The 18,634-nt window shown below is 37.7% G+C and overlaps 1 protein-coding gene across 1 annotated transcript in view; it reads left to right on the top strand.

Moving 5' to 3' along the window:
* The first annotated feature begins 156 nt into the window (after positions 1 to 156).
* LOC134748797 (histone-lysine N-methyltransferase ash1) overlaps positions 157 to 18,634 on the top strand; it is an 86,704-nt gene continuing 68,226 nt past the window's right edge. The window contains exons 1-4 of the mRNA XM_063683587.1: positions 157 to 552; positions 949 to 1,031; positions 1,970 to 2,037; positions 2,653 to 3,198. Of these exons, the coding sequence (XP_063539657.1) occupies positions 1,972 to 2,037; positions 2,653 to 3,198 (612 nt within the window). The 5' untranslated portion in view covers positions 157 to 552; positions 949 to 1,031; positions 1,970 to 1,971. The remainder of the gene's footprint in view (positions 553 to 948; positions 1,032 to 1,969; positions 2,038 to 2,652; positions 3,199 to 18,634) is intronic.

Below are 18,634 nucleotides of genomic sequence, written 5' to 3'. Positions count from 1 at the left end.
ATTAAATCGTTTGAAATATTATTACTTGTAACTTCGTGAAACGGGCCGATGCGTACAAGTACGAAATATATATATATGTATACACACAGGCACGCACGCACACGCATGTACATTACTAATTTCTCCCCCAGTTCCCCTACTTCCTACTTGTTTTGCCTACTAGGTGGTGATATATGTTAGAAAATTATTTGAGGAAATGAACATTCTACTCCCAAAGTACATCTATTTCGCGATTCTAAGCATTTGATACAAATTGAATGCCAAGAAACTTAGCATTCATACAAAATAGCATCCATGCATTTGATCAGTGACGCCATTTTGCGCAATTTATGTGCAGATGAATTTGTTATAACCATCTCTCTCTCTCTCACGGGAAGAATGCATGTGTAAAAAAGAGTTGGCTACGAAATTCTCTAGCTTTCTCTCACTACTACCTAGCATCTTCCTATATATTTTATTTTATTTGAATGATTTGTAAACATGGAGGCCAAGTGTTGTGCTCTCAAGTGAACCAACTGCGTTTATCTTTGCGTTACAGGAGTTTAATATGTGGTTAGTATGTAATTACGCCTTTTATATTTAGTAAATATTGTTTTCTTATGATTGAATCAGCTTTCTTCGTTATTATTCCGGTTATGTATGTAAACGTATGCACTTATTTGGCGCCAATGTCCTAAAAGACCGTTACTCCTAATTATTATCGCAACGTAAAAAGAAAGCGATCATCAAGCGTATATTCGTTCTGTTTGAAGTGATAGCGTTGAATCAACGGTTTAGGAATGGTATAATGTTACGTCGTGATGTGATAGGAAACTGGTCCTTCGAGTGTCGGATCTGTCATCTCGACTAATTTTATACCAACTAAAATCAAGCTCGAACAATAGGAAATTTCTTCCCAATGAACGTTTTGCCTTTATATTTTGGTGATATCCTTACATTACTTTGCAGAGACAATGTCGTTCTTGTATACCCAGTGATATAATGCGGGAATTTATGCAGTTGGACTTGGAAACATCTTGACCAACCTTGAAGTGAGTACCTCGCATATCAATTATCTATGTGCCCGTATTTAGAACAATACTGCCTAAATTGCTAGGATTAAAATTGGAAGATTTATGTTATGTATTGCTAACTAACCGTCACTTATTATTATTGTTACGACCAGTTTTGTCAAGCTAAGCTCCCAGTCATGTTTTGCGCTAGTTATGACTGTTTTAATCCATCTGAGTATTTTGTAGTTCTAAAGTAAGACACAAGCTTGATTCTAAATTGAACCAATGATTTTTGTGTGAATTCATATATTATATTTTTTATCACATAGAAAAATAGTATCTACATACCTATAGTCTGGCACAAACAAGACTGGTCTGACACTGATTAGTGGTAGATAGATAGGAGTGCAACATCACAGTCATCACAGCTGTCGGCATCAGTAGAATAAAAAACTACAGTACATAATATTGTCTTCGGTTACCGCGATAGTTACTCATGAAATAAAACTATGAAAACGGATTATATCGCGTATATTGAATTTATAATATACGCGATATAATCCGTTTTCATAGTTTTATTTCATAACTACAGTACAGTTTTAATACTAGTATAAGAAAATAAATAAATATTATGGGACATTCTTACACAAATTGACTAAGGGCCACAGTAATCTCAAGAAGGCTTGTGTTGTGGGTACAGACAAGATATAACATACAGGGTGGCTCAAAAATAAGTGCATTCCCGTTGCCAGAGAGGTTTGGTATTATATTGAGCAACTTTTACTATAGGACCAACCACGAAATCGGGAATTTTTATTACCCTTCCATAGAAAATGGATTAGCCAAAATGTATGAAACAGCCAAATTTCGATTATTATACTTTTAGGTATAGAATGTGTCTGCCACTGACACTGATTAGTAGAGGATAGATTGAGAATGCAATTCATGCCTACTAAAGTTGTTTGTTATATTTACAGAAATGGGTACTGAAGTACCAAAGACCCATGATTCAAGTGGTGAGTCGGATTCAAATACAGATTCAGAGGTATGTTTATTCAATTTTATAAAATGTGTCAAATAATCACAAACCATAAAATAACTTCTAGATTATGGCAATAATATGATTTTTATACACTGTTCATATTTTGATGGTTACATGGCGTTATTACGTTATTAGTATGATTCACTCTTTACAAGCTTGTATCTATGTTTGTACGGGTCAAATCTTGCAAGTTAAATTTGACCCACTTCCCGACTTCCAATGAAGCTGAAAATTAGCATACAGATGTAAGTCAGGTGACAATGCAATATTATGGTACCATCGAGCTGATCTGATGATGGAGACATGAGGTGGCCATAGGAACTCTGAGATAAAACAACCTAATTGTATATTTGGGGTTTTTAGAATTGTCTCGATGAGTATTAGTTGCCTGTGGAAAGAAAAGTAGTCAGTGATAAAAACTTGTACCAAAAATGAAATTTTGGCCAAAAGCTTATTTTATACACTGATTATATAGGGTTGTTAATAATAATCATTATTTATTATGATACACTAGCAACTCTTGGAGCTGATGCGTGTATCTCGAAGATTGTTGATTAATACCAAATATTCAGTGCTGCAAGTGCATATAATAATTGCGTCTTGTCTTTTTTATTATAGAACAGCAGTTCCAGTGAATCATCAGGAAGTGAATTTGAATGCTCAGGTGCTAAGCAGAATTCTGCTTCTAAACCCCACTTCTCCGTTACATCTTGTGACACCGGCCTGAGGCTCAAAATAGCTGCTATTCCTGCTCGAAAGGTTTCACCTAGAAGAAGCGCCAAGCCTTCTGTCAAGACGAAACCTTCCGAGGCTACGGACACTCAAAAATCTAAAGTGAAGAAGAAATCATCAAAACTGTCTGACAGCAGTTCAAGTTCGGAGTCTTGCAGCAAATGTTCATCAGATTCCTCGAGTGACGATGATTTGCCTCTAAAAGTAGTGTCAAAAACATTGCCTAAATGCGGGCAGAAGGCAAGGACAACCAAGTCTGTCAAGAGTGATAGTGATGATGACATGAAACTGAGTGAGGCGATTAAGGACATCAAGGCTTCTAAGGAGAAGCCGAGTGCAGCAAAGACTAGTAATGCAGTGAAAAAGACTAAAAGTGATGAATCGGTGGAGGAAGCAGCAGTGACGAAGGGAAGGGGCCGGCCGCGCACTAAGGTAAGTTTTGCATGATTTTATACCCTTGAAACGACACACTTATTGTGTGCGATGCGTTATCATGAACCTTGTTACAATGCACGAAGGTTGATATTGCCTGCTGCGCGCTTCAGTTGACGTCTTTAGCGCTCAAAGGATTAAAAAATTACTAAACTAAGTTTAAAGGTATGTTTCTGTAGCTGTAAAAATATTTGTGTCATTATGAGCCAAGGTAAAGCTTTGCTGGTGTTCAGTAAGGCTCTACTAGCAGATAGGTACGATTAGCAATCATTAGTGTGAAGTTTAGGTACAAAAATTTTGTTTCGGCCGAAGGTTTGGTTTCGTTAGAAAAATTGGCCGAACTTTTCGGCCGCGCCGAAACTTGTATTGTTAATGTCCAAGTTCCGGCCGAATTTCGACGAAAATCGACTTTCGGTATAAGGTCCGGTTATTACCTGTCCAAAAATATATAGGTGTTTTACATAGACTGCAAGATTATTGGTAAGCATAACAATGTTGTTGTTAACAATGTACAACAACAGCAACAACTTTTTCATCTCTAAATAGTAAAAAAAAAAAGTGTACTTGGCCTCTAACCACAACAAAATCAACAAAATGCCTCAGACGATTAGTAAAAACAAACAGTAATAGCTTCAATTCGTTTCACATTAAAGTATGTACTTAGAAAATTTGTTTCCACGAGAATGTGCATAACATAATGATATTTTGTGAATATTTATTTTGACTTTACATGTAAAGTGGGCCATGGCCTTAGGCCCTTTATTTTTATTTTTTTAAGCTTACTAAGTGTCCCACTGCTGGGCAAAGGCCTCTCCCCTTGATTTCCACGACTCCCGATTTGGTGTTTCCTCCGGCCAGTTGTTCAGGAAGCTGTCCAGGTCATCCCGCCATCTCCGTTAGGCCCATAATTAACACAATTTCAAAATTATTAAAGTTTTGAGAACTACCCCTCTAGCATTAGTATGGTGCGGTAGAGGCGGTAGTGACAGATTAATTCCTGTCAATAAGGCCCACTTGCACCATTCCATTAACCCGGGGTTAACCGGTTAAACCCGGAGTTACCAAGTTTACCAGTACAATTTGACACTGTGTTAACAGCAAGTGGGCCTAAGGGATTGGATCTGCAAGTCAAATCAGCTCATTTGTAAGAATAACCTACGTTTGACGTCACCGGTCTGAGGACTCGGAGGAGTCAAGCTGCCTTTACTGTTTATTTATTTTTATTAAAAATAGTTGAGAGCTCGAAAATATTGTGCATATTTTTGAATGTTTACATTAGTGGTTAGCTTAAAATTAATTTGTTTTAGATTATAGACAGTGTCTGTTGGAATTAAATACTGTAACACTAGGAAGAAGAAGAAGAAATATAATGTCGTATAATGGCGTCTAGACGTAGAAATAGAAGTTTATTCGTCGCACAAAACTACAGATAAAAAAGTGGAACGAAAAACAAACTTGCACGTAACATTATAATTTAACATTACATTTCATGACACAAATAATATTAGCCACGAAATGGTCCCGACTCAGCATGGTGACACGTAGACACCACCATCTGTTGTACTTACTTAGATTGTCAACAGATGGCGTTACGTAACAATGCTAAAATCATGGTGTTGGGCCATACCAAGTTATAATTATAGGACCGAGACGAGAACCTTGTTGTACAAGTGCTTATTTTGGTGTTACTAAGGGTAAGTTTAACTTTACCCTAGTTGAAATACTAACATATCTATGAATCATTTTAAAATCATTTATTCATACCATACTCATAATTTTTCTGTCAAATTGACGCCTACTATAATTTAGTTTTCCTTTGCAATTCTTTATTAATTCATTCAGTCAATTATTTTGTATACATTGTTTCGTAACATTTCTTGGGGGTTAATTAAACATTTCCAAGTTTTCCCCCGCGGCGTGTTGTAACATTGATGCCCTACAGAAGTAAAGCTTTGTTACTGTGTATACCACATCGTCTTTATTGTTTTTGAGTTCATATTCCCTTGACATTCACGGATAACAAAACAAAAAGTAAGCTAGGGATTTTATTTTTCTGAAGTCCACACTCCACATTATTGTATTACTAACATTTAACCTTTTTAGCGCCACTTGCACCATGCCACTAACCCGGGGTTAACGGGTTAAACCTGGAGTGACCATGGTTACCAGTACAATTTGACAATGGGTAAACGGTTTAACTTAACCGCTTAACCGTTAGTGGGATGGTGCAAGTGGCCCTAAGTGTAGTGCAGGCGAGATCACTAAAGATGACACCAGAAAATGGTCATAATAACTTTGTCCTCAATGCAGCCTTATCTGCCTTATCGAGTTTGAAATCCTGGTAATAAAGGCACGTTCACATTAGAATTACAGGTTACGTTTCACGATTACCCATCAGTTAGCGTCTAGCGACCTTGAACCTTTTCGACGCCGTGTCATACACAAAAGCTTGTCATCCAGACGCCAGACGCCACGTCACCGAAGTGTCAAAACTGAAATTGAACTTTATGCTTAAGCATGTAGGTCTATGTTGCTCTGTGGTCTATGACCGATTAATCGGTCTTTGGCGTTGAACCTACGGTGCGTATATATCGGTCATTGGAGTCCAAAAGGTTAAGATTAGGATGTACACAGACAGTGCGAGTCAAATGGCACAAAAAACACTATCTTGCCGTTGATTGTTCGCTGAACCCGTACTATTCAAATAAAAGTCACCGGTCGACGTCACGACACTTGTAACAGCGTTGCTTTCTACGAACACAACAAAACATCGACTTTAATATTGCATAGATCCCCAGTTCCAGCCATTATTTAAACACATTTAAATAGCAACAACCCCTTTTAACATTTACTACACCGGTCCGGTGGGTACTAAATAAGTAAATACTTTAAATGGTACCCCAATTCTTTGTCGTCCATCTAATCCAGTTTCTTGTATTCACAAAGCTCTTTTATGCGTGTTTACCGCGCCGTCTCCATGTTATGAGGTCTCTTTGTGTCAGCAATAATTTATTAATTGTATCAAAAGTGACGCAGATGCACTCCTTTTGTCAGTTCAACAGCCGCATTTGCTTATTCATAAGCTCGCTTTTATAATCTTCGCCTTACACACCAAGGTGAAAGAAACGGGCTTATTTTTCAAGGATTAAATGTGGGGATGATTAAATTATTGAGATTAATCTGTTTTGTGACTATATTTTAATCTGACAAACATTAATTGAGATCATAGTCATCAAATGGTCACCCTTAATTGTTGTGGCGCGATTGTGTAAGGGCGGTAAGGGTTAGTATCACAGAAAGTGACCAGTTGGGATTCTGTGCCATATATTATAGTATACTAATACTGTGTAAAGATAGAATTCGAAAGAGAGCTTTTTCTTCCCTGTTAGGAGGGATCAAAGTGGCACTTTTCTTCACTGCTAGAAGGGATCAAATATTTCTAATATTTCTGATATTTTATTGCATAATGAAAATGATAATGTTTTTCTCGTAGGCGATGTGAAAAGCACCTGTGTCACATGGTAGCAAAGTTATTTCCATCTGGCTTAAACACATGATTCCTCACTACGCTCGTGATTCTATTTTAGAATCCTTCGCTTCGTTCAGGATTCAATGTACGCCCACGCCCTCGCCGTAAATATGTCATTTTGCTCCCTTGTGACACAATCTACTATTAGCCAGGACATAGCCGACATTATGGAACTCCAACGAAAGTGTCATGTCATCTGCTTAGTTGTATTGTTTCATCATTGTAACAGTTATTCGGCATTTAGGATGATTGATTGTCTGTTTGGCCTGCTAGTTTGGTCTCGTTTAGTGCTCTCTCTCTATTGAAAGCAGTGATTTCTATTTGTAACCTGATTTGCTTTGCTCAGCGTTGTTTTGTAGCTAAAGCAGTATTATTTTACTCCATACGTCTAGTCTCATATATCGCTGACTAATCGTTGTCGACGTAAAAGTAAAGAGATATATTGGATCAGAGGAGTACTGTCATAATAAATTTGTAGCCACAGCAAATTCACTGCCATCTTTCGACACACGATTAAAACTAAAAATGAAGATGGTTAAAAATACCATAAAATGTATTTATATATGGATAAATGATTGCATTTGTTATTTTTATATGAGTTTGACCCATGTTCTTTCATTGATATGCGTCAAAATTGTTAAACCAACCAACTAACGAAACCGTCAACGCTATCTAGTCGAGAATAGGCCAAAAGTGGTAAAACGTGGTGGCGCCATCTGTTCGAGAATTAAATTTTCTTGATTTCCGAGGCACGTCTTTTCCTTAGACTGTATCAATCTTATACGGAGTTATATAGATGTTAGGTAAAAGTCAGTCAATTGTTATAGGCTTGCTGGCATTACACCGCTTATAATCGCAGCGCTGGCATGGAGATGTTTATATATTACGTGAAACCAATGAATACAGTGGTAGCGCTGGCACTCTAGCACAGATTATACTCTAGTGAGATAGGCGCCACAAACTGGCATAACTCAAATCACCTCAAATTAAACATACCTACTTGACTTTCAAGCAATAGGAAATTTATATCAGTTTAAATTGATTGGTCACGGATTTATTATGGGTACTATTGTATTAGAAATAATGATTAAGTACGTGTTAAATTTATTAAATCGGTTTTTTTATGCATGTTTTTTTGAGAAAATCAATTACCTTATATGGGTCTTGAAGGAAAAATATCGCTCCTGCTCACATTACAATAGTACATTATTGTCGAGGCTCGGAAGTAGCTACTTGCTGTCTGAGGATTCGTTTTAAACGGACGACCTTGGGAGTCCGTTTAATTGAATCCGAAGCCAGCAAGTAGTCTTCCAGCCGAGTCATATATAGTGCTTTTCTCAAAAATGGCGCAATAAATACAAATATAATATAAATATTTTACAGAAGCAACGTTCTTATGTATATATTTTCACAGAAAAAAGTAAAAAGATTTGCTTTGCCGCCTTTTTATTTTTTAAATTAAAAATAGAAGTGTATTTTTCTGCTGAAAATACGCCAACCTATTTGAGACACCTAAATAGTCGCGGTACCAACATTATAATAATAAGTACTGATCATCTGTTTGGCTGTTTAATGGACCCATGCCTTCATTTGATATGGCCACTTCAACTTTTAAAAAGTTTGAAACTCGACAAATAATGGAATTTGTATGCAACATTGCAGTCCCGAAATCGGGACTGCAATGTTTTTAACTTTTTAATTATTTGACTCACCATAAACTACGCACTTCGCGACCTACTTTTTACCCGGCGACGTCGACTTTGCCGTCCATTTTTGAGAAAAATATAATAATTGATAAATGTTGTAAATAAAGTCTTAAGAGTATACGATATGATATATTAAAATATTAAATTAAATAAACCAGAAATACCTACCAAAGTCAGCATCAGTCCTTGTATTAAAACTTTACGGGACAGGCCTTACTATTTATGAGTACGAATTGTTCATGTCCATTAGACTGAAGTTGAGTGAACACGTGGCCACGTTTGCTATATTTAACTTTTGTCTAAGCATTTACTAAGTATGAGGTCATGACGCTGTCTAGGTTTCGAGAAGTGTACCTACATTTTATAGTTGCTAACTACATAGCAGACAGGCTTTGTATTCTTGTAGCTTTCTGAATTTGGGTGAACCGAACTTTGAGTCTTGCCAGTGTAACTCTTCACTCTAAGATCTGTGTAAGGGTGGTAATTCCACCCGTCCAATGTGTATTAAAAAAATATATTTAAAAAGCTTTTATTTCGGATTAATTACATATTATTAAAATTAAAATTAAAAATTTAATTAATATTAAACTATGTGCTTTGTATTTGAGTCTCACATTTTGCTTAGTGAGAGAGTGAGACGCAATGCACATTGGATCCAAGAAATTGCACCGACGTCACTAATCTCGCCTTTGATGATTGAATTTCTCCGTCTTCCGTATAATTATAGGAAATCGAGTCTTTGCGAAAAACGCATACTTGCCTGACGATTAGCCATGACATAATCTTAGGCGACTTTCTCGCACAACTGTAAACAGTTTTGTACCATAACTTGCAGGTAATGGTCATTTATGATTTTTTTATTCGTGTTTTTGCCCAAATTCGTTTGGTAAATCGTACGATCCTCAACACAGACTGACGTTTAGTAAAGTCAAGAGTCTTGCTGTAAACGGGGTGCTCAACTGGTTCGTCTGAGCCTACGTCCGATAAGCTATTAGAATACACCATCTGCTATTCATACAATGGTAGGTATATCAATGCCTTCCAAAAATAGCAGAACTGTTTTGTTTATCGTACTCATGTTTGTAATTGATTTCTAAGAACGTAGCCCTATTAAACTGATGTTTTGCAATTTCAGTTGCATTGCTTTCCGTATTCAAAGAAAATGGAACCAGAGTTCGACGTACTTGCCATTTTTTCTGACTGTACATTAACATTATACAAAGAAAAACTAAATTTTCATTGAAAGATTGCTAGTGTTGCTATGATTGGCCGTTTTCAGGCTTTGTGTCTCAAGCAAGTATATTTCTCAATTCTGAAGTATATGTTTATACTTCTAATGTAGGCTAGCTCAAGAGCCCAAACAACATGACGGATTTAAAGTATGAAACGACGATAGATTTGTCTGTTGTTTGATTAACGTAGGCATAATATCTGTGCCGTATTCAAGCAAAAGGTTACTTATTGTCAATTATCAATTAGACGGGACATGTGGCCAGCATGTGGCATACTGAGGGATTGTAGACCACTTTTGGATGAAAGAAGCGCCTGGCGTTCGTTAGCTAGTTTGATGGACGACATTCGTGGGGCAGTTCTGGATGAGACTAAGCTCAGAATCGGGATAAGTAGCGTACACAATTAGGAGCAGTTAGAAATCGCCCTTATCGACATTCGCCAAGGTAACATTTGCCTTAAAAAGTCACACTTATATGTAACCAGTTTTCTTTAACCAGTGCTTTATATGGCGTTTGATTTGACCGCGGTGTGCAGAAAATAGAGCCCAGTTCACACCATTATAAAATGGTTGCGGTGTCGCGGTCGTTCACTTTGCGGTTTGCGGACACCAATTGCATAATGTTGTTGTTGTTACTTGTTAGTCAGCGTTAACCGAACAAAGCTTCTATTAAACAAATGTTTAACACTTTCAAATGTGGCGGAGTTACTATGGAACTCGATTCCCATTGGCTTGCCTAATTGTAGTAAACGTTTAAGGTTTTACTATGGCTAACGAAGAGATAGAAAGCCTGACTAGACCGGGCGTCCCCCAATTTATTTGACGTGCGCAGCTGGCACTTATCTAGGAACTCTTCAATTAGGTATCTGATTTCGTTATTTTTTTTATAGGAAGCTTAGTCACTTAAGTCCTCGGCAAGCTCGGTTCTCCATACATACAATACTTGTTTTTGCTCTATTTCGTTTGTTTTATATACTAGAGCTATATAAACTAATTACATACCTAGATATACCTCATTTCATTGCATGTGGAAAGTTTCATTACAATCCAACACGCAGTTTTAAAATGAGAACGAAACTCCGTTTATAACATTTAAAACTTTCGCATTTTGAACACAAATTAAATCACATTTACAAATCGGGTCTATCGCGAATTTATTTCCGAAACTCCGTTTGTATGGGAAGGTGTAATTCGACCGAGCTTGCTGGGGACTTAAAATGTTCCCATTTTTTTTGTTTTTCCTGACGGTTACTCTAAAACTTAATGTTTGGATCTAATTTATGGAAGTCGGTCTTAATAAAATATTGATTTAGTAGTTAGTTATATTAACTACTACTGATTAATTACCCGAAAAAAAAAACAACTTAAAATAAAAAAGTATCACTTCTAAATTAATTGGTCGTTTTGAACGCTACTCTTTTTTATTAGAACTCGTTGAGCAGGTTTAATGTTTCTATTCTCATACCGGCCTCGGGGGCCCAAAAAGGATTACTAGATTTACTAGTCGTTGAAAAAGTTCGTTAAATCGATTTTTATAAGCTTTTAGTTCCATCTGTCTCGGTGTCTGTACCTAATCAAACCTTTTTTAGTTTGATTTGACTCACTTTCATCTTTTCGATAGATTTTTTGCATATTTACGTAACAACATAATATGTATTGTTGTGTTGTTATTGAACTAGGTATCAGGTTAGATTTATGATGGATACTGGAGGTGGCCATAAGATTTCTGTAATAAAGCTGTAACTGTAGGTTCGTTAAAATCTTCTTGATGTGTCTAAACGTCTAAAGACACGTATAGTCTGTGATAAGTACATGTATCAAAAATTTAATTTGTAGCAAAATGTATAATCGCAGGTGAGGAACGCGCGTTCCCTATTAAACTAGTAGTTAATAGGTGCGTGCATTATCGTGGGCAATTAAACGTGTGTTGTGACAGTGCATTGCGTGGCTGTTAGAGGGGTAGCTCGCCCTATTCTCACCCGTCATACGTTCGACTGAACGCACCAATATAACTGTGCTGTGCTCGAGTGTAACTAAGGAGTGCTTCAGTAAAAAAGTAGCAATTAATTATCTTAGCAGGGCAAAGTATTAATTAGCTCATCAAACAAATAAAAAACTATGTTTATGAGAAACACCTCATAATTTCTCTCAGAAGACGCTGTCCAAAAACTGTTAGGAGAGATGCAATATAAAAGGCGAAAAATTGAAATCGCCCTTTTATTTTTAATACGATTGTATTTGATTTTATAGAATAGTATCTACAGATTACTATAAAAAATGCACTGTTGAAAAATTATCAATCCACATAATGTGCTGCCACTTTTTTTCCGAACCACACCTTACTACGCGTAGTTTTAGGGTGCATTTTATATTTGATGTCCTGGTGTGATCGCCTGCTTGTAGTTGTATCGTATTGCTTATAAAGTCGAGCATTCCCATAATCCCAATAGCTTACTGAGTGCAGGTGAACCAATGTAACGATCTTTGACATACGTAGCAAGTCCCTTCCAGGAAAGCGCTCTGATACTGGTTCCTTGGATCGTTTGACTGGCCTGCTCTCTGAATAACATCGCAGCCCTTGGAGGTGCGAGCGAAGGGGTAGGTGTGCATTTAATTAAGGCGGTGGGTGCGCTTGGCTCGCGTGCCGGCCGCTGCATTTCCGGTGCGCCCCCGGCCGCTTTCCTCCCCCGGCGTGGAAAGCGCGGTCGTCACCCGGTATAAAAATTTTTCACGTAAACTGGTTTGATAGTGCGTTGTGGTGGGGATCGCGAATACGCCGCGCCGGTCATTAGCTAGCTCGCGTTCAGCGCGCGCGCGTCTCGGGCGCACGGATCGCGTCAACGCGCGATATTCCCGCCAATCGCTTTATTGACTGCCCGTGATTAACTGTGGATCTCGGATCGAAGTGATCTTAGTGCTGTGATTAAACTGCCATAACATTGGATGTTTCATATGAAATTGTGTTTAATGAGGTTTAGGTAAAATTGGTGTACCACAATGATTTCTAGTTTGGATTTGACAGTTGTTTTTTTTTTATTACAATTTAAAACCAACTGTTACTTGTAGCAAAGAGGATATAATAAGATAGAGCGGTACTGTCATAGTAAATTTTGTAACCACTGTAAATTCACTGCCATCTATCGACATACTTTAAAACTAAAAATCAAGATTTATAAAAATACGTTAAAATGTATTTAAATATGGATAAATGATTTTTTTATTTGCATTAATTATTTTTATATGATTTTGACCCATGTTCTTTAACGGATATGCGTTAAAATTATAAATAACACAGGAAACCGTCAACGCCCTCTATACGAGAGTAGGCCAATACTAGTGGCGCCATCTGATCGGTCAAATTTTCGTGATTTTCGAGGCACGTTTTTTCCTTAGACTGTATCTATCTATTACGGAGTTATATCTATCTTTGCTTGAAGTCAAATATGTTTATTGCAACACACACAAACCAAAATTATGTCATTAGAATATTATATTACGTAGAAAACTAAAATGTTTTAAAATTTCTCAATCCCAAATTAGAAATAATGATGATGTACACATACTTTAAGCCTAACTCTATGTTAATAAATATGTAGAGCGCGCGTTATCAGTTCATTAATTCGTGATCACGTCTGTATCGCGCCTCGCGACACTAATTTCATGCAAAACAAACAGCAAACAAGCGGTGATAAGCGGGAGCGTTGCCGAATATCCCTTATCAGACGTTTAGCCAAGGTCGCGCTACGCTATCGGCCCGCGGAGCCGATGGATTCGTCCCGCCCCAGATCGCTCTACTGCCAATTACTCATTATTATGACTGCATATTCCTATTGTTAGATAAGCGTTTAACACTTCAACTCAGTTTTAAGTGTGTTAATTAAATTTAAAAATATTATTGTGCGAGTCTTATAAGAAACGCGCCACATTGAAATGCAAAAGATTATTATTTTAATTTATCGTGGAGTACCAGTCAATAGTTAGTTTCTTGTCGTTTTTATGACTTTTTAAACATTACTTGAATGAAATATTTTCATGTAACATTAAGAGTAAACCTTGAAGACTCCTCAGTCCAAGCCAAGACATACCTAGTTAGTTGTTTTGCTTAGTTGTCTTGCTTAGAGATTTTTCATTCAGGATTTGTTAAACAGTCATATTAATGACAGGTACCTTAAATTTAATAGTATTCATACTAAAGCATAATCCTCACAATCGAAAGTTAGGATTACTCCGATAGTAATCTTGCAGTGTGTGATGTAGATATTGTAGATCGCGACCCAGTTGCGCGTGATTGAGGATAAAACAATATAAATAGCCCGTCAATGCTAGTGTCGGCCCGTCAGGCGCGCTAGTTAGAACGTTACCTACGTACGTACTACAGAAACCTAACGCCAAGAAAGTTTTAGAATTGTGATGTTTTACGAGAGCTAGACAAACGATATGCTTACCTTTATAGGACGTATTCAAATCCAAACAGAAAGTTAACGTTAATAGTGAAGTGTTGTGAAGTATACAATTACCTCCAAGTGATATACTATAACTGAAAGTAAACTGGTGTGCGACCTCAATAAAGACAGTGTATACTTCCTCAAGTAGTTAGTGCTTCGTTACAAACATAGTGTGAGAGTGTTGACTTGTGGTGTGTGATGCTGGCATGATGAGGCACGCAGCGAACGCGGCGGCCTGGACCGCGCCTGGCGAGGTCTGGGAGTACGTCAGCCAGCTGGTCAGCTCGTACCACGACCAGCACGATTGTCAGGTGCGTTGTCTGTAAACGTGTGTGTGTGTGAGATGCTGCATGTCTGGTTTTACTATTATCTTTTTATATCTAGGCATGTAAGAGTTTTTTTTTGTCTCGGGCTCGAAATAAATCTAACGAAGAAAAAGTCTACGGCCTTGGACAGTTGTCCTCTTACCTATTTACAAACATTATTTTAGCTTAAAATGTTTTGTAAAGGTTAAAAATGCCAACCAAGTCAAGTCGCTCTAATCCAGCAAACCTCCACGAATCCATCATTTTGATTGGTGTAGGGTCTTCCCAAGAGACCTCCTTCCGGACGACCAGGCATTAAGTTCTAAATCTTTCTTTGACATTTTCGTTGCGAAAATAATAGTATGATCTCTTCACTTGATGGTCTAGTGATCCGTAATGTATAAAAATAATAGCCTATTAAGATGCGACGTTATCTAAGGTCAAGTTAATAATAGTTCGTACAGGACCTATTCTTTGCTTGACCGCTTAGCCTCCTGCCAGTTCATCTGATATTTATTATAGGTACATCTAAAAAGAATATGTTTATTACGTTGTACATTGTCCGAGTCCATTGCATTTCATCTTTTCATGAATTCGTGTTTCGTCTCGTGAATTTACAATGTGTTTAATAATTTTGGGCTCATGTTTTAATCATGCGCTGGCTTCCACTTGTTTGTGCATTTCCATGAATACCATTTTTAACATGTGTCAGATTTCCGTAGCCTTGAAATTACCGCGCAAAATCTTATCTTAATTACACAAATTGTCACCTTAGCGTATATATGTGGTTTACAGCATAATTTATATACGGCCTTGTACAGAGTACCTATTCGACATTTTTTTAACCAACTATTCAATCAGCCGGGGGCTAGCACATGATTGGCGCGAGAGTATCTCGTCCCCCTTTAATTCATACAGTTAGTAAAAGACGGGTAGTCTATCTCGTGGCGAGATACTGTCGCGTCAATCATGTGCTCAGCCTACTGAAGTAGCATGTAAGTAAACAAAGCATTAACATTCGGAGCAGAAAATGTTGTTGACGTTCAAGCCATTGTACCTACCTATTACCTATCTACACACGCTCGTTAAACTAAATGTCAACATGGTACGTTTTGTTCATATCCAGGTCAACGTGTTAAGGTAACTAAAAGTTAGGGCATATATGTTTACACTGGGTCAAATGCGGCACCGGCGGCACCTAATTTAAACACACCGAGATCGTAAAGATCCGACAAAATACTAAAACATGCTGCGTACTTGCGTATACGCTATGACGTGCCTTACTGTCTTATACTTTTCGTTTGCCTTCTATACTCGGCTGCGTAAGCGTTTGCAGCGTATTTCATGCAGTTTTAATGATTGAAACAGGAGTTACCCCTTAAGCATCAGGAAAAAAGAACACAAAAACTCCCTGTATTTGGGTTGCCCTCTAATTCCTAACACGTGTGCGACAAAAATATGAAAATAAAAACAACATTACAAGATAAATATGATACATTGATATCCGTCTAGCCGTATCGGGAGCGTCAACAAGGGGAACATACTCGATAGACTGGCCTTATTCCCATTTACACGAAGCACGATCTCTAGGGCGAACTAGCGTAACAAGCCCTCGTAAGTATCAACATCAACGGACTAGTAGACCGCTAGCCACGAACCGATTTCCATGACCAATCGCCTCCCAGGCGATAACTCGTATTGTGGTTAACGGCTACGTATGATAAATCCTGGTGGACGTCAGCTGCCGCTCCGTTGGTAGGTAAAAAAAACTTTACACGCATTTTAAACTCAACTCACGATCGTTGATTTGACTAGAAAAGCGTTATGACTATCTTGTACCTACTCGGTAAGCGTTCACATTGACACCACTGTTCCCAGCATTCATTACCGGGCTATCTGCCCGTATCGGTAAACAACGTCTGACTCACCGCACTCTTGTAATTCACATGTTGCATATTCATGCGAAAGACCTACTTTCAGTAATAGGTATTCCCTAATTTGTGGCTGGCTAGCCGCTAGAGGTCATTTTAGGACAAGATGAGGTAGTTTGTTTGATATGTTCAATCATTTTAAAATAAAAAACGGTACCTAATTGATTAAATAATTGATAAGATCAAACAAACCTACTTAAGCTTTTTAGCTTAGTTTTGAACTTCCTGGGAGAGTACTGATGGCCTCTTCGAGCTTTTAAAATCTCAACTTGATATAATAATTCGATATGTCTGTTTGGTGCATCCCGTTTATATAACATTTAAAACTTTCGCGTATTAAACGCGTTTTCGTGATTTAATATGCATCCCATTTATGTTTATTGGTGTGCGCGAGCCGCTCGTTGAATAAGCATCATATATTAGTAAATAGGCCTCATACTATACAGAATGCAACCTTGTAGGGCAATCTCACATACGATCTTGCATAACAGTTAGATTCTATACTTATTATTTCCTCGTCTCTAAAATATAGGTACTTAGTTGCGTAAGTTTCGATCCAAATCTAGACAATTTTATGAAATGATTCTAATAAGACCATTTTACATTCCTATTCTAGATTGAGAACGTATCGGGACTAATAGATAGCACATTATATGTTGATGCTAGTGCATTCCGTACCGGCTGCATTCTATTCTCTATGATTGCGAGAGTAGAGTTCTTGTACGAACCAGTGCAGCATGACCCCAAGATTTTAACACAAATTTAAACTCTACATTAAAGCTCAAAAAGCTGGTATTCTTGATCCGTATCAGTTTTGCCTACCTAATTGGCTAGCACATTTGTGTTATCTTATTAATATTGCATATGAGCACTGGTAGCCTTAAGGTTTGCGGCTGTGCTTCTTCCAAACCGGAGGTCGTGGCTTCGAACCCGAACGGACCCAACTTAAATACCAACAAGTATCTCGGCATTTATGTTGTATCGTCTATAATGTATAACTAATCGGCTCCACTATTCGATAAAGAAAAACATCGTGAGTAAACCGGACAAATCTTAGGATTTGGGAGAATTGGGAGGTCAGGTTCAGGTGACAGTCGCGCATTCTTGCGGATCTTGAGCTTCTTTAATGTCCAATTGGAAACAAAAACAAGCTGATGAGAACAGCATTACTGGTTCGTATCATTCGTATGAGCAATTCTACGCTTGATACATAGGAATAACTCCGGATAAGTAGGTGCTTGCGCGGCGCAGTCACGCTTGGGCGACTAACGAATGGCCTTCAATCGTTTCACGGTCAAATAAACTAAGTTTGATCTGTCTATTACCCTCGATTGTCAGCGGGTTCAACGGACATGGGACGGGAGACGGCTCACGGTCATACACATTTTGCGATAAGAGTCAGGGTTGCAATTTACTGAATTGTATGATCTGAGAAAATCCCTGATTATTTACCATGTACCTATTAGTTGTTTTTCAGAGTTCCCCATTAGCAGAATGACTAACATGGAATTCAGTATTCAGTAATTTTTTGCCTTATAAGGTATTACATAAGAATTTTGATCAGCTATGAACCCTGTGAGTTCCCCAAATCCCTGATTTTTGTCGTAAAAGACATGCAATCTTATTAAAATGAAACAGAGCATGATTGTCTATCAAGTCACTAGTCGTGCGAGACAGCGTCTTTCTTCTCATTTACATAATTATAAAGACGTGGATAGTTTTAGTCGCACGGCTGGATTTGCGTAGTCAGATGTCGTCGGGTAAAGTCGCAAATCTCTTATTTCTATCGGGTAAATCTCCAAAGCATTGTTGGCTAAAGTTGCAAATCCTAATGTCCTTGAAATGTACCCAGTTACGAGCTTTACGATTTTAGTCGGCGATGTGTAGCACTGCACAGGATAAGGTAGATTCTTATTTAAAACTCAAAGTACATATACTATTAAAAAGCTTTCAAGTGCCAGTCGGACGCACATATCATGAAATAAATTTCTAATTAATATTGTCATCGGTTAGCGCGATAGTTACTCATGAAATAAAACTATGAAATATATTGGGATACCCTCCTACAAATTAGGAGGGAATTAAATCTTCTCGGGTCAGAGGTGTAGGGTTAGAGCCGGCGTAGCTTTAGCGCGTATATCTTTATTTAAAAATAGTTGTAATGTAACTACAATGTAATGTAACTAGCCTTATGATCCGATTTTGCATGTATAATCAGCCTTAAAGATTATAGTTTATTATGGTTCATTATTTTTGTATGTGGGTAGTTTTGCACATTGTAGTTTTTCC

The sequence above is a fragment of the Cydia strobilella genome, chromosome 17, assembly GCF_947568885.1.
Source record: "Cydia strobilella chromosome 17, ilCydStro3.1, whole genome shotgun sequence".
Classification (NCBI taxonomy): Eukaryota; Metazoa; Arthropoda; class Insecta; order Lepidoptera; family Tortricidae; genus Cydia; species Cydia strobilella.
This window is presented reverse-complemented; position numbering and strand designations above follow the sequence as displayed.